Consider the following 16,965-nt stretch of genomic DNA (forward strand, 5'->3'; position numbering starts at 1 on the left):
GGGTTATCCTTTGAGATCTAGTGAGGAAAAAAGTTACATAAAAGATAGGTACTTTCAGCAGTGCTATTCAGCTAGCAGTAGTGGTACAACTGGTACTTCTGATGCCCAGAAGAAACACAATGGAGCTTGGTTGAAACATCTTTTCTCCCTTTCTCACAACAAAAAACAAAAACAAACAGTTTTTTTTTCAGAAAGTATTGGTATTATAGTGCACTTGTTATAACAGGACTCTAAGACTATTTCTTGTAACTCTTTGTGTCATGTGTGTATTCAGCAGCCTGAGTACAAACTGAAGCGACTTCAGCTGCAAAAGCTTTCAATATGCAAAAAACCTTTTGGATTGCAGTTATTCAGTCATTAAAACTTTTTATTACCTTCAAGTTCAGCTAGGGCCAGTCTGGAGCTCAAGCCAGGAAAAAAAAACTAAAAAAAACTTATCAGAGAGCCAGAGACACATCAGAAAGAATAAGGCCTGCAGGCATTTGAAGGGACTTCCCTACCTGTGCTTAATAAAATCTACAGCTGCAGGCTCCTTTTGGACTTCTGTCTGTTAAAAAAAGTGAGATAGCAACAATGTTCTGACAGAGTAACTGCATATTTTTCATTTGGATATGGATCTTGCCAGGGATGAAAATGCTCTTACCACCTTTCCTGAATTACTGTTTTTTCACTTGTTTCCCCATGGCATGACACATTGTAGCCAGCAGTGAATTTATTCTCCTGGTAACTCCACAGAGTTATTCACAGAACATAAATTGAAGATGTATTGCAAAATCTGCCCAACTCCCCATCATTTTTCTGGGTGATGTTCTGACAGTTCAAAGCCAGATAGTCACAAAGACACATTACCTCTTTTTCCTCTCCCTGCTCCTCTTTAGTAGGAAGATGATTATCAAAGTTTAAAAATCTTTTTGTTGTTGGTTTTTGTTTTGGTTTTTTTTTTGCATGGGAATTACTACTAAAATTAGAGAAATAGAACAAATACTCTAAAGGGAATTATAAATAAAACACAGAAATTAGTCATCACATTTGCATGCTGGTGATAACTGACAGTTGACTCTTCTTAAATAAAGGCATTGTTTTAAAGTTACTTAAATCCTGGGATCCCAGGCAATGTAAAAATAGCTAATAACTTCATCACTCCAAAGCAAATAGCACAGCTTCTCTTTCTGGCATGTGCTCTACTTGAGCAGAATACTGATTGCACTTGGTATCTTTTCAGCACAGACAGAAACTAACTGTTCTATTCATTTCATAAACATTTTCAAATGGATACTGAAATGGATGTTATCAGTAGGACAGACCTATCTCATTAAAGCCACTGTAGCCCAGCTCTTGCCTGCTTAGTCCCAGATCTTCAAGGTCCATGCATTTAAATCCAGGAGGGCACTGGTAACCTTCTTCTAGCTCTCTGGAACAGTGGGTGTCTGGGATAGCTAAATTATTCCAGGTTACATTTCTGTGAAAAATAAAAATTAAAATGTTACATAAACTTGATCCATAACAAAACTAAACACTTGAAAGCAAGAAGACCAAAGTGAAACGTACATCAGCTCTTATTTTTGCTATCTGATGTTCTTTGGTATTGCAATTTTCCCTATATTAAGCATTTATTGTAAAGAGCAAGCTAACAGACTCGTAAGAGTTCAGTCCCATGTAATGATAGTACAAATATTAACAGCAAAAGTGTCATACTAATTCCTAGAGACCCTATAAACAAATGGAGATTGTCCAAGACAGAGGAGTTAAAAATGCTCTTTAATGCAGTCTGGACTCTTGCTGCTTCAGGCTCTTTTGCAAATCTTGACAGCATATTCAACTTTAATCAGTATGTGTCTTTGACTTCCACAGGCATTATTACCTGAATGAGCTTAGTAGACAGCCTTAAAAGGATCATTGTGGATGACTTACCAGCCACCCAAGGATGTATTCAGCTTCTTGTACCTTGTTCAGGCCAAGTTTCCACCACCCATGGACAGCAATAGTCACAGGGAAGAGGTTGAATCAGTACGTATTTAGCACACTTAGTATCTAGGTATTGCTGTGACTGCAACAGATCTGATTGACTTTTAGGTCAATCCAGTAACCATTTGGAAGAACAGGTGAAAAAATTTGAACTGGTCTGAGCTGGTTCAAACTGATTTCTGTTTGTAACTATAACTGAAAAATACAAAGATTGTGAGACAAGGAGCAGCACTGCAATTTGCAGCACTTGCCCATTCTTTACTGTTGCCAGAAGCTGAGCATCACTTTTTCTCCCAGTTCCTCTGGCACATGGGGCCGAGCTGCTTAAGAGGCTCTGTCATGCTGCATCACAGTGGGAATGCAGATACGTCCAGTGCCAAGGTACATGGAAGCTAAAAGGAGAGGGAGGACAAGTTTGTAGCTCCCTGTCCTGTTAAACCTATGCCTGTGGCACAAAGATGGGTATCCAAGTACTCCCAAACTTTGGAATGAAGAAGCTCAGGCAGTTGATTCCCCCTAAGCATCTCCAGAACACAGGTAATAAGCACAGCACATAGTCCTTTGACAAAACCAAACACAGGTCACCCCATTTCCCAAGAAGTAGTTTAGTTAAGAGGTAACCTTAGCCAACCACACCCCTCCATACTGAGCAGGTCCCTGTTAAGGGCTGCAAAGAAACACAGCACAATATTCCAGCTCAGAAGTGAGGATTCGTGTTACTTGTGCTATGAGTCAGGTGGCTAAACCAAAGAGAAGAAAGCATCCAGCAGGGCAAAGCTCCAGTTGAGCTCAACAGGCACACAGCAACGCAACAGCCATTTTACTCCTTGCTTGTATTATCTCCAGGAAATGAAAATCCTGATTTTTCATTCAGTCCTTGGTCGATTTTAAATCTTGAAAAGCTCATCATGGTGAGTTCTGGTCTGAGACAAAAAAACAGTCAACAGCAGTTTTCCACTCATGCTCAGGTTGATTCAGACTTTCTGGTCAGACTTTTGATATAGAAACACCCAAAATGAAATGCTGAAAGTTACAAAGAAAATCTTGTACTATTCACCCCATTATCCTGATGCTTCAGATCAGCGCCTTAAAATTAATCATTTTAATTAATCTTGCTTGTCCAAAGTAAAGGTGAAACTTTTCAGTCTGCCCTTTAGTTTAATTAGTATCTTATTGTTCTTCTGAAAGTCCTCTTCTTTTAATCTAGCTCACAGATGCATTTTGACAACTAAATAGGGTGAACATATGCTTTAATTATTTTTCTTGCTTTTATGCACTGCATGAGATAGCAATAGATTAGTCTAAATTTGTCAGTGTGTAACTAAAGCTTCCTACACAATTTTTCTTAGGCAATTATAAATGCAGAAAAATAACTTTAGTTGCACCCATCCTGTAGTCCTTTCTTCATAAGAGAGAGCCATACATATCTGCATGGTTGCATAAATGGACAAGTACAGTTCCAGCTCAAGTTTTAAAGGACACCCTGAAGTTTAGCTATGGAACTAGAAAGACCAATACACAAGCATTACCTGTACTCATTTTACATTTTCTAAACATACTCAGCACAGGTCACTCAAGGATTAAAAAATCAATCTGGGCACCTTAATTCCAGCTGTATACTTTAAGTACATTTGATTTATGATACAGCCATCTAAAAGCCATTATAGACAACAATTTATAAATATTTTTAGAAATTAAATTTAATTCATTGGCTCAATCAGATTCAGAACTCTGTCTACCAGGAGCTAATGAATTTTACATTATGGTTTGCATTTAAAAATCCCTCAGATTCAAGAGGTTTGCAGTGTGAGAGTATTTTATTAAAAGTACTGCTGCCGCAATCATTGCAATGCAAAGCACTCATTTTAAGTGCTTCATTTAAACCTAGGTCACTTTTATATCATATGAAACGCCCTTCTTAAGAAGAAAACCTGTTTCCATGTATAAGGTATGACTTAGGCTAAAGAGGGAGAATTTCTGCTTTTAGTACCTGTACAGATATAGGCTTTTTTTGGACCCGTGTCACTAGGCAACTCGTCCTCTGCTTCAAAACAGTAAAAAACCATAGACCAATCTATGTGGACTAGATTTCTTTAAAAAAACAGTCTAGAAGATCACCAGATGATTCCAGTATAAGATGATTTACATTGTTTAATTCCTTCATAGGCCATACTCAACATCAAATAAATATTGAGATGCTGATTCTGCTCATAACTAGTCCTAAGCATCTCAAAAGTTTGATTAGGCAGTGTGTTTAAATATGTTGCTGAGTAGAGTGCTTTGATAAAACTATAAATTCTTGCAACTCAACCAAAGAAATAATTCATTCCAATAGACCTACTGACTGTTTCTATGCAGAATATTCAATGTGTTTTAAGTACAGCATCAACGTAATGGCCAAGCTGAGAGATGAGTTCTGCACAGGGATGTAAAGGCTGCAGAAGGAGATAATTGACTCCACATTGCTTGGTAAGAATCCTTCAATAATAAAGATGTTGAGAAAAACATGAGTGCTACTCTGACATGTTTTAAGCTGCCTGAAGAATGTTCTGACTACATATGTACACACATATATGCAGCACAAGAACAACCTGAACTGATGTGTCTGTGCAGTACACAGCTGTTTTCCATCACATCAGACACAAAACTGATCTTTCAACCACTATGTGCTCATGTGTCGTGGTTTAAGTGACAACTTAAGAGACAAATTACCTGAGATGGCTCCTAACTTCCTGTTTTCTATTAGCCTGACTTTCTCTGATGAAAATAAAATGGAGAAAAAATGTTTTTTTTTAAATTCTGGTATTTTATTAATTGTATAAGATATCACCAGAAGGGTATTCAAAATTACCAGTCTATTCATGTGGTTTCCAGATCCAGAAAAACTACAGAAAAAAACGATGAAGAATATTTATTGATAATGTATTCACAAAACATTCCAAATGGTGAACTAGATGAAGAAATCCAACTAAAAATTAAATAGCTGGAGCTAAAGGATTTTCTGCATTACTTGAAAGGAACCCTATGTCTGTCACTGCATTAAACCCAGGCACTGCAGGGCTTCTGAGTCAAGAACTACTGCATTGGTAAAAATACCATAGGAGGCATAAAAAATGGATGGTGGATCATGAAGGAAGTAAGTAGAAACTATGCAGCTTCCAAATAGGGAGCAAGACATTAACTGGACCTCCGAGGAACTGGCACTGGGTTCTGTGCTATCCATCTTCATTAGCAACCTGCAGGACTGTCTGAACCCTGCTTCACCAGAACCACACAAAGCATATGAGGAAGGATAACAAAAACCTTTGGGAATGGAGAGATTGTGTAATTCTGAGGAGCTTAAAGGTTATTCTCAATAACTGTGATTTAATCAATGAATGGTTTGGGTTGGAAGGGACCTGAAGGATCACCTGTTTCCAGCCCATCTCCCACCAGACCAGGTTGCTCAGTGTCCCATCCAATCTGGCCTTGAACACTTCCAGGGGTGGGGCCACAACTCCCTTGGGCAACCTGTTTCAGGTTGTCAAGTAATGAATTTAAAAAGTGAAAGAAGATAAATACAAACTGAACACTATTGTATAGAAAATCCTAATAGAGAAATAGATTTGGATCAGATGACTGACAATAGATAGATTTGAGATATCAAGAATTCATAGTTTCTCTTCTGCTATTTGAATTTAAACGTCTAAATCTGAGCACACAATTTTGGATAAAAGGATTTCCATTCCGATACATTTTTTCTGAAAGACTCTCCTTTTCTAATGTGTTGCCAGAACAAAAGGAAAAAGCACCAAGCTAGGGATAGTACAGCAATAAAACTAAAATAAATTTAGAAGACAGCACCAAGCTCCACGCTGCAGAGAAGTTCCTGAAGCTCAAACTAAATTGATTTTGGGCTAGGATCACTCAATAAACATTTTCTGATGAAGTAATACTGTGGTTCTACATTGACTTTAGACAAGTTATCTCTTCTTACATTATATAGATGGATATATATATATAATAATAGAATCATAGAATCATAGAATTGGCTGGGTTGGAAGGGACCTCAGAGATCATCAAGTCCAACCCTTGATCCACTACCACTGCAGTTACCAGACCATGGCACTGAGTGCCACATCCAGTCTCTTTTTAAATATCTCCAGGGATGGAGAATCCACCACTTCCCTGGGCAGCCCATTCCAATGTCTGATCACCCTCTCAGTAAAGAAATTCTTTCTAATGTCCAACCTAAACCTCCCCTGGCACAACCTGAGACCGTGCCCTCTTGTCTTGCTGAGAGTTGCCTGGGAAAAGAGACCAACCCCCCCCCTGGCTACTCCCTCCTTTCAGGGAGTTGTAGAGAGTGATGAGGTCTCCTCTGAGCCTCCTCTTCTCCAGGCTGAACACCCCCAGCTCCCTCAGCCTCTCCTCATAGGATCTGTGCTCGAGTCCCTTCACCAGCCTGGTTGCCCTCCTTTGGACCTGCTCCAGGACCTCGATATCCTTCCTGAACTGAGGGGCCCAGAACTGGACACAGGACTCGAGGTGTGGCCTCACCAGAGCTGAGTATATATATATATATATATGTTCTGAAAAGCAGGGTGATCTACTTCTGTGAAACCTCTTCACTGCACCTTTCTAGATAATTATTAAATGCCATGTACACTTTTTTAAAACTTTAAATTCTATTCTATGTTGTATTAATAATTTAAGAAATGGGATGTAGTTCACAAGCTGGATTCGTAGTGGGAAAATAAGTTCAGCATCCTGATTTTAACAAAGTTTTTCAACGTTTCCTTGAAGCACCAAATTATAAATGCAAGATATTCATAGACTGGCAGATCAATGATAACAGAACCTCTCCGGTCACAGAACTGATAAAAAAAAAATTTAATCACACACAAAAATAACCAGATTTTTGTGTCAAATGCAGAATAAGCTCTATTTAGTCACAACACGTTGCATTGTGGATTTAAAGCTCCTTCTTGAAACTGAGTGCATACAAATACTCAAGCCTTTTAATGCAATTTAATTTTCCTCACACATATGACTACTGCTATTTGGGATGCCTGTTGGTAAGCCTCTTAACCTTTAGATGCTGATCTAGAAACTCACAGGTCCCTGTAGGTCATGTGCCACACCTGAGAGCCCTGTGTCATATTTCAGTGGTTTTGGTGCATTAGTTATTTCAAGTAACACTAAACACTTCCATGTGGACACCTACACAGGGCCCTTCAAGATTATGGTTCCTATGGTCAGTAAGCTCTCATCAGTGTTAAGTTTTCTTTCCCCCTATACCACCATCCAGTTTTGGAACATCATACCTTTTTTCCAGTTAAGAGACTTTCCTTAAAGAAGATAATTTACAGAAACAAAAAAGAAAAAAATAGCCTTCTGGCATATCCATAATAAATAGCTGTAATTTTATAGCAATAAAACTTAGGAAATCTGATATTAAGATTCTCATGACAATATTATAGCAGTAACATTTTGCAGAAAGGAAGTTTTAAATAACTTTTCTATTTAGAATGTCCTCTTAAATGCTCACAAAGCTCATGCCAACTACTATGCAGCTGCGAAGATCATTAGGTAGTTAAAAATAGTTCTTTCATATTACAAGTTTTATTTGTTTTCAGAGATTCTGGAAAATTATAAGATAGGAAGCCTGGATGCAAAAGTGCTTACTTTTCATCTGACTCCTTACAGAAGAGAGAAGGGTTAAAGTTTATCTGTTGCTCAGTGATTGTGAAAGCAACTGAAGCACCTAGGTGACTTCCCTTGCATTTGTCCTTTTAAATGGATCTTTTATTCCCAAATCCATAACTTAATTCTCACTGTGCTAAGCCTGTCAAGTCCATTTTTTCCACTGATAATTCCTATTAATAGATAATTCCTAGACTATTTCCTTATGCTACAGCTCTTTTTACAGAAAGATCTAACAATAACAACAGCCTCTCCTGCACAAATGTTAGAATAATTGTTAGAATAATGTGTCCTGATAATTATAAGAACTTTGTTTCTATGCTGAAGTATTCCACTGATCATTTTCATAATTATTACCACATTATGATCTCAGCATAACAAGGAAGGCATTGAAGTATACAACAGTGATAATGTATTTCTACAATTTGCCATAGTAGCTTATCATGATATTGGTCATATTTTTTTTAAAGTGTACTCACTGTCATCTAACTCTCTTGTCACTGAAGTCAGACACATAAATAACCATTAATGTCAGTGGAAGGGAGTCATACTCTAATTGAATTCTTCTGACAGATCATCTAGTTTGTGCAAAAAGAAATTGCAATTTAGGACAATGCTGCTGCTGGAGTCATTACAAATTCTGGGTAATCCAATAACAGCAGCATCCAAAATCACTGGTGATGGTTACAGAAATTTCAGAGACTCCCTCTCTGGCTTAAGGGTTACAGATATGTCTAGGCACAATTCCTCCTCTTATATTTTATAATCTTAGCAATTCCTAGTTTCATTTTCTAAATGTTATGTTTTACTTTCAGACAAATTTAGGTCTAAAGTCAACATGTACTGCACTTACAGAACTAGTTTCCTCTTTTTAATCTGAGAACAAAATCTGTTTAATCTTTTAAAGTGTAAGTCTAAACTTCATCCATATTTAATGTTTCTCATAATTATATCTGTAATTATTACTATAAAGCTTTGAAACCTTGCTGATAACAGATTGTCTCTGATATCTATTTATTATTTTTATCACATTAAAAGATAAGATATGGCAAACTTAAAGGACCCATAATTTTAGGAACACTACAAACATGAAGCTTATGTTTTGGCAGCATTCCATGTTTTACATTTTAACTTGGCAAGCAGAGATTTCACTACTCAAGTATGAGAAACTGAGGAGAATACCAGGCAGCATCTGCTAGGGATAATTATATTCAAACCAACAGGCCCAAATAACTGAGGGCATCTTTAATCTCTTCTATTAATTTTTAATAAGCCTTGAAATAGCAGGGAAATTCCGGAAGAATGTTAATGTGCCATTAATTTTTAAAGAACAAGCAGTAGGACTGGTTAGCCTGACATCAACCACAACAAAAGAAAAAATGAGCTGATACCAAGTCTAATTGATAAAGAGTAAAGTACATTAATGTAATTAATGGCAGGCCGTATGGATTTAGAGAAAATAATTCTCATCATACTAACATTATGTTGATAAGATTACAGATTTGTCCAATAAAATTGCCTATCATCTTAGGCTTTGTAAAGCAATTCATTCAACACATGACAGAGTAAAAAGTTGGCACTATATAAAACCAATAAAGCATATGCTAAATGGGCTGAAAACTGATTAACTGTCAGAAAAATACTTGCCATTGAAATAATCATCAGGATCTACCATAACTGATGATGGAGAAAGAGTTATAAAATGAAGAATGTGGATGAAAATATAAACAACAATGAGCACAGAGCAGTCTGGCAAGTTACCAGCATCGTTTGGTTGTCTGGATCCAATACAGTGTGCTCTAAGACAGCCAAATGACAAGTTACAGAGGTGGAATCACTGAAAGCAAACCTTATGGCCTATGGCCTATGGAATAAAAGGGATAAGAGAGGTTGGAAATACTATATTATAGAATAGAGATGCTACCTGAGAGTTTGAGATGAGGGCACATAACAGGGCATCCTTTCATATTTGTCACAATAACATCATAGCAAGAAAGAGCCAGTGTTTTCCCAGATTCTACAAGCATAACAATAATGAATTAATGTCCCTCTCTGTATGGCACTAAGACAAAGTATGATTTATATTGTGTACAGGTTTTTTGTTCATTTTTTTTAAATATCAGAAAAATTGAGGAAATCATACAGAAAATATGAAAATGAGAACAATGAGGAACATTGCAGCAAAAGCCTTAATGAGCCAAATAATGCCAGTTCATTAAAAACCATATTGAAAAGTGCCTCTGCTGTGGTATGGAAGTTGATTCACACAGAGAAAACACCAGGAATTAAGGTTCTGTGTAATCAAGCATTTAAAAATTGCAACAAGAATAGAAAGCTAAGAGTTAAAGCAGTCATGAGGGAGCTGAATTCAAATAGCAATTGTAGGATATGAATGCTCATACAAGTCTTGTTTCACAGGAATCAAAACAACACAAATGAATGGCATTTACACAATATAAGAGACTGTTGCTGTGCTAATACATAAGAAATAAAAAAGAAGAGTTAAAACCAAATCTAACCAGCTTGAACAAATCTGCATGGCAATAAAGTGTACCAAATTAGACTTATTTACAAATTGATCTCATACCAATAGTGCCTATTACAATCCAATGGAGTATTTCCTTAGATAATTTAAAAGAAAGAGTGAAAAACGCCTCCACCCTCTATTAAACTGGAAGGACATGAACTGAAATACATGAAAGAATCTAAGCTGAAGACTGCATCCACTTTGATTTTTAAGTATGTTCAAGAACACTTCAAAAAACTAAGTTTGCATATCAGACTTGAGTGAATTAAACATATAAAAATACCTTCTGAGCAGCAGTCTGGCAACTATAGGGAAAATACAAGGACATCACACTGCACTGTGGGTTTTGAAAATCATAAACCTGAAGTTCATCTGGGATTCAGTTCCAGCAGAACTCACCAGCACTGTCACCCACAACACCAATTAGCTACAATTAGCAAGCAGGGGAGGTTTTCTTGACTCTCCTTGCACCAGTGCACCATGCAGTTTTATCTTGACAAACTTTCTGCTGCATTATCATGAAAGAATACTGCCATGAATCCAAATCCAACTACATGCAAACCAAATTAATTCCTGAAGCTTGTCAAGACCATAGACAGGATGCCTCCATAAACATCCAACATGGCAGGAGATGCAACTGCTAGTAAAACAAAGGGGCTGTTTCCACTCAGCACCCAAGAACAAATTTTCAACATCACTCACCTAGCTCAAAATGGGAAACTATTTAACATTTGTTGAGTGGTCATTTGACTGGCCATTTCCATTTGGTGGAACCAGCCATTCCAACAAAGCTCACACTTTACTTAGGAGAAAGCAGCTTCATCTCTCCATTTTATAGGGTGACTGTTACACAAAGGTGGACAGGAAGACTTACTGCCAAAAATGCACCACTGTTTACCTGGTGAAAGGACTTCCCTGACAAGTCATTACAGAGAACAACATAGAAATATGCAGCTGCAGAGCTCCAGCAGGGTCAATAATTTTGTCAATAATGGATCTGAAATATTGCTGGGACTCCAGGAAACCCAAATGTAAAAGCCCAAACTGGTCTAGCCTTAAAGCCTGCAAGTTATATCCACCTCAAGAGAGAAAACTCTATTATCCATTGACAATCTGTAACAAAAGCTTTTTCTTCAAATACCAGTTGAAGAGCTCTTCTCATTAACCTGCCAGGTTCAAGGTAAACAAAAAGGTGCTCTGCACTATAGTTTTCACACTGCCATTAGGCAGTGGTCATGATCAAAAAAAAAGGGAGAGGCAGTGTAAAAGATCAAGATATAAAAGGTAGTAACTCTTGTTCCTGCTGCCTCAGCAGGCACCCATGTAAGATCATTGCCTTTTCACCTCTTCTATCCTGTCCAAATGATGCCTGTATGTTGTCTGATACTACAATTTATAAATTTTTACAAGAGCATAATTCTGTTGAGCTCCATACCTCCATTATGCTCCCAAATAACTTTATGAAGAACTACCTTATAAACAATCATTCCCAATGCTTTATTTGTATATCTCATTTTTCTTAAGTGCCATATAATGTCCCTGCAGACTTTCATCTGATTTTTGCTCTGATTTTTTCAGAGCATCACTTCAATTTGTCAAGACAATTTTCATCCTAATCTTGCCTTCCAAGATGCTTACAGTCCCCCCCAACCTCATGTCATCAGTGCAATGAGTACATTCTATCTGCTATCACTCAGGATGTTAACGAAACCTCCAAATAACACAAGACAAACTTATCATAGAATCATAGAATCATAGAATCCTAGAGGTTGGAAGGGACCTCGAAAGATCATCTAGTCCAACCCCCCCTGCCAGAGCAGGGCCCCCTAGAGTACATCGCCTAGGAACGTGTCCAGGCGGGTTTTGAATGTCTCCAGTGAAGGAGACTCCACAACCCCCCTGGGCAGCCTGTTCCAGGGCTCCGTCACCCTTACAGTAAAAAAATTTTTTCTGATATTCAACTTGAACCTCCTATGCTCCAATTTACACCCATTACCCCTTGTCCTATCACTGGTCACCACTGAGAAAAGCCTAACTCCATCTCCCTGACACTCACCCCTTACATACTTGAAAACATTGATGAGGTCACCCCTCAGTCTCCTTTTCTCCAAACTAAAGAGACCCAGCTCCCTCAGCCTTTCCTCATAAGGGAGATGTTCCACTCCCTTAATCATCTTAGTAGCTCTGCGCTGGACTCTTTCAAGCACTTCCCTGTCCTTCTTGAACTGAGGGGCCCAGAACTGGACACAATACTCCAGGTGCGGCCTCACCAATGCAGAATAGAGGGGGAGGAGAACCTCTCTTGACCTACTAACCACACCCTTTCTAATGCACCCCAGGATGCCACTGGCCTTCTTGGCCACAAGGGCACATTGCTGGCTCATGGTCATCTTCTTGTCTACCAGGACCCCCAGGTCTCTTTCACCTACACTGCTCTCCAGCAGGTCATCTCCCCCAACCTATACTGGGACATCGTGTTGTTCTTCCCCAAATGCATGGTTGTTACCCTACCATAGATAATTATATTGTTGACATGGTTTATTCTTGACAAATGCCTGTTTGTTTCTACTCACTTCCCTGTTCTCTTCCAGCTGCTAACAAATTTATTTATTACAGAATTCTTTCAGGAACAGAAGTTAAGCTTATTTGGCTTTTTTTCCCCCTGTCTCTAATTCCCTCCTCCTTTTAAACTTCTGCTGTTTTCCTGCCTTCAAATTCCTTAACCACCCTCTACAAGTTCTTGGATACCATAAAATTGCTGAGATGACAGCTTCAGTCTGCCCATAAGTATCTCAGGATGAATACTCCAGCATTTCCCAGACCTTTTCAAATTGCAGTAATCCAAGAGACTGGAACAGGAATCAAATTTACACATTGCATTCAGCTTCCACAAAGCAGTACACAACTGAAAACTATCACCTGGTTTTTCAAAACAACGTATGAGACAGATCACTGATGGAAACAGAGCTGAAGTTTCTTCTAGAAATTCTTTGTATTTCCTATAACTGCCTGCATATCCAGAAGAGACTCTTCCTCACAGCATTTCCAGGAGAGATGTGCTGCACAGCAATAACTGTTGTCTAACCTGTCAATGTCAGGAGACAAACTTCTCCACTGGTCATCCATCTTCCTCTCACAATATAAAAACAAGAAGTTTCCAGCTTTCAAGAATGCACCCAGTCATGCATTCAGTAGATTCAGTGGAGAGAACTTTTACAATTCAGTTTTTTCTAGTGATGTCTGGCCTTTCCCTTAATTTTATGATACACAGGAGCATGTCCTGTGCAACTTCCCTGGAGAAAGCTCAGTTCTACCTGGGCCTTAATTCTTTACAGCAATTATAAGGTAAAAATCTTGTGGATAAATACAGAACTTTTTTGACTTGTGTTAGTTGAAAAGATGTGGCAGTTATGTAACTCAAATTCTTGTATTTATAGTTAGCCAGTTTCACCAAAGTCTATAAAATTTACCCCAGCTTACTCAAAAGGAGTATTTACCAGGCAGAAGAGGAGAGGAATCCCATAAGGTTTAATAGACTGAGTGAAAAAGCTCGACAAACCTTGAGTCTTCACTAGGACAAAGAATTGGGTAAAACCTGACATCTCCAAATCTTAATACAGGTAAGCATGTATCAGTCAGTACTGAGACATTTGGGTTCCAATCATGCTATTGTAGATCTTCATTAAAAGGTCACCTTTCTTGCTGTCCTGGTTTGGGCCAGGATAAAGCAGATTTTTCTGCTTTTTGTCTTGTACTTTTGCTTTTAGCTAAGTCTCTTGTAAGTAGCTGCACTTGCTGAAATTAACAGCAAGTTTCTCAGACAGTGTGTGCTTCTAGGATTGATAACATTTGATGTTTATAGTTACTGCTAAAGACTGGTGTGCAGAGCCAAGGACACTGCTCAGCTCTGAGGAAAACATTTTACCTTCCAGAAGGGATAAAGAGGTCCCACTTCCAGCCCTCCCTTCGGGAGGAACGGACAAGATAGATGCCAGAATTGACCAAACAGAGTATTCCATCCCATATACGTCATACTCAGTATAAGTTTGAGGGATCACGAGGGTCAAGCCAGGTTTCCAGCTTCTGGCTGCCTGCCCTTCCTCCCTTTCCTGCTTCCCTTCCTTCACCCGGCATCCTGGGAGGATTCCATCCATTTGTCTGCCTGTGGTCCTGATCCATGCCAGCCCTTATCTGTGTATTCCTGCCTCCAGTTCCCGACTGCTGCCGACTCCAGGAGTCCAGCCTGGACTTTCCCAGGGCTGCCCTGCAGCCTCGGTGGTGACGTGAGAGCTACTGGGGGAAAGGGGGGAGGAATGTGGTATCCATTTTCTTGTATATTTGTATATATTTAGTAATTTTTCCTATTTATCACTACTGTTTCATTAAAGTTGTGTAGTTTAGTTTCCAACCCATAAGTCTCTCTCCCTTATTCTCTCTCTTTATCAGGGAGGAGAGAGAGATTAATAGAGAGCATCTGTTACTTGATTTAATTGCCGGGCCAGTGTTAAACCGTGACATTTGCTCAAAATAAGATCTGGGAAAACAAAAACAGTGTAAGGCCTGTATGAAATTAATCAACAGCCCAAATGCTTTGGTTAACTGTCTATGTAACAGTTCTAGACAAAATTAGGATTTCTGCCCAGAAATCATACTCCATCTGAAAGTGAGGAGAACACACTTCTGAAGACTGCTTCCCTTGGGCACCAATATCAGCCGTCACCTCAGCATTCTCTTCCACCCTTCTGATAGGATGCCACTTGGACTGACTTATTTTCCTTTTAGTCTGATGCTGTATTTTTCTTAATTTGGCTGGGGTCTGAACAACATCAAGTCTGGAATAGTGATACTTCTATTATTCTTCTCCCTGAGGAGTTTTTACAAGACACATATCACCATTAACAGAGATTGTGAATAAATGCCAAAGGTAATATTAAAGCAGTGCTGGTTGTTCAACTAGCATCAATAAATTAATGTGCCCTGTTAAAGAAATCTTATTGCATTGATTTTTCAGGCTTGGTCTTTCATTTGTTCCCTTTCTCAGAAATCCAATTACTCATTCTTATTTTCCCACTGCTGATATGAGACACTATCTCAAATATCTTTTGTTCTTTTTAATTATATTTATTTCTGCTATGAGGTATTGTGGTGAACTTTGAGGTCTCCATCTTTGAAGATGTTTTCTGACATTTTCAGGTCCTATCCATAGACAGATGCAAAGATGACCAAGAACTTCTTAGATCTTTCTATTACTCAGTAATTATTTTTCTTATCTATCTTCCTGGGCAGTTTCCTCTTTAAACAAGAAGCCCTCCAAGGAAGGTTTTTAATTTGAAAATAACCACTCCATCTATACCCTACTCAAAGTGTTAAAAAAGTCCCTTAAAAGAAAGTACTACATTTCATGGCAGTTTGCCATATTAGCCTTTTTTGTTTTGATGAGGGAAGGCTTCCCTTCCCCTAGTTCATACATAGGCTGAGAATTACACAAAGAAAAGCCCTGTGGAATAATTATAATCTAATCATGCAGTATGAAAGCAATTTTGTGTAGTCAAACATACATTGGTAATAAAAATAAAGAAGATACAGAGTAGCTAGTATGTGAGGATATATACTCTAACAAATCCAAAGCAATAGTTTGGAAATAATTTCATTCTCCTGTGAACTACTACTTGCAGAAGTACTTTCTGTATACTGGAGTTACCAAAGAGAAAATTACAGGAGATCTGGGAACACAACCTATTTTTCCCGTATTTTTGTTCACTTCTCTGAAATATATAAATGAATAACCTGTCAAACTGCTTGTAATGTATGGATTTATCAAGATAATTGGATACAATACAACATATATACATTCCAACTGTGTCTTTCTCCACTCCAACTCCACTGTGTCTTTCAAACAATTCAAGATATATAGTAAGGACATCTGTGTGATATACTGCTTATGGCAGAAAAAAAGATAGACTGGTTGGAAATCATCAGGTAAAAGCTGTGACAGCATAGCTGTAGAAAGTAAGAAAGAATCAAAAGGGAATATTTAGTGAGAAAATTATCCAGAAGACAGTCTTCCCTGGAGGGAAAAAATGTCTGCCAAAATAAAGATCCTAAGAATGAGGGGAAAAAAACCTTTATCATCAAACAAGAAAAAACCCCCACTTTTCAGTCTTTGGAAGGAAGTCAGGTTTTGCTGATTTTACAGATGGAATGAAAAACTCAGTCTCCAGTTAGCTCACTTCAGTATTTCTGTTTGTCAGAGTTAACATTAGAAAATGACTGAGGAGGCGGAGAGACGGGAGGTCAGGAACTGTGGGCGTCAAGAAGGATGGAAAAATAAAAGAACTTGCAGTAGTGTAAGAGGTAATGAGTGTCTGATGAGGCTGCCACATCCTTTCAAATAAAAAAAAAGGAGAACAAGATTTTAAGATGCTGTTTTCAAAAGACACTTGCCTCCCTTACAGTCATAATTTAGAAGGCAGTAGACTTAAAAAGAGTGATTACTAAAATTTCTGAACTTGTCTAGATCTCAATAATAAGCCATTATCCTTGCCACTTGCCAACGAATTCTGCATAATATGAGGCAAATCACCTAAAATTAAAGTTCTCACAGGTGGCCACTAATTGGATGCTTTTCATTCTCTAATCTTGACTTGGGAGCCTGGGATCTGGTTTACAGAAATACTGAGTATTTATAGCCGAGGCTCATTAAAGACTCTGAAGTTATTTAAGGCCAAGTAGAGCCAACTTTGGCCACTCTCCATTGCCTGGAACAGAACCACCTGACTCAGACAGAT

The 16,965-nt window shown here is 38.3% G+C and overlaps 1 protein-coding gene across 2 annotated transcripts in view; it reads right to left on the minus strand.

Annotated features, from left to right (window-relative positions):
• Positions 1–16,965, minus strand: part of NALCN (sodium leak channel, non-selective) — a 228,773-nt gene that overhangs the window by 179,766 nt on the left and 32,042 nt on the right. Inside the window, exon 7 of one of the 2 annotated variants that reach the window (XM_071742574.1) lies at positions 1,305–1,459. In XM_071742574.1, coding sequence (XP_071598675.1) covers positions 1,305–1,459 — 155 coding nt within the window. Of the gene's footprint in view, positions 1–1,304; positions 1,460–16,965 lie in introns of those variants that run through there. The other variant, XM_071742583.1, reaches the window with a different exon arrangement.

The sequence above is a fragment of the Heliangelus exortis genome, chromosome 1 (assembly GCF_036169615.1).
Source record: "Heliangelus exortis chromosome 1, bHelExo1.hap1, whole genome shotgun sequence".
NCBI classification, from domain to species: domain Eukaryota; kingdom Metazoa; phylum Chordata; class Aves; order Apodiformes; family Trochilidae; genus Heliangelus; species Heliangelus exortis.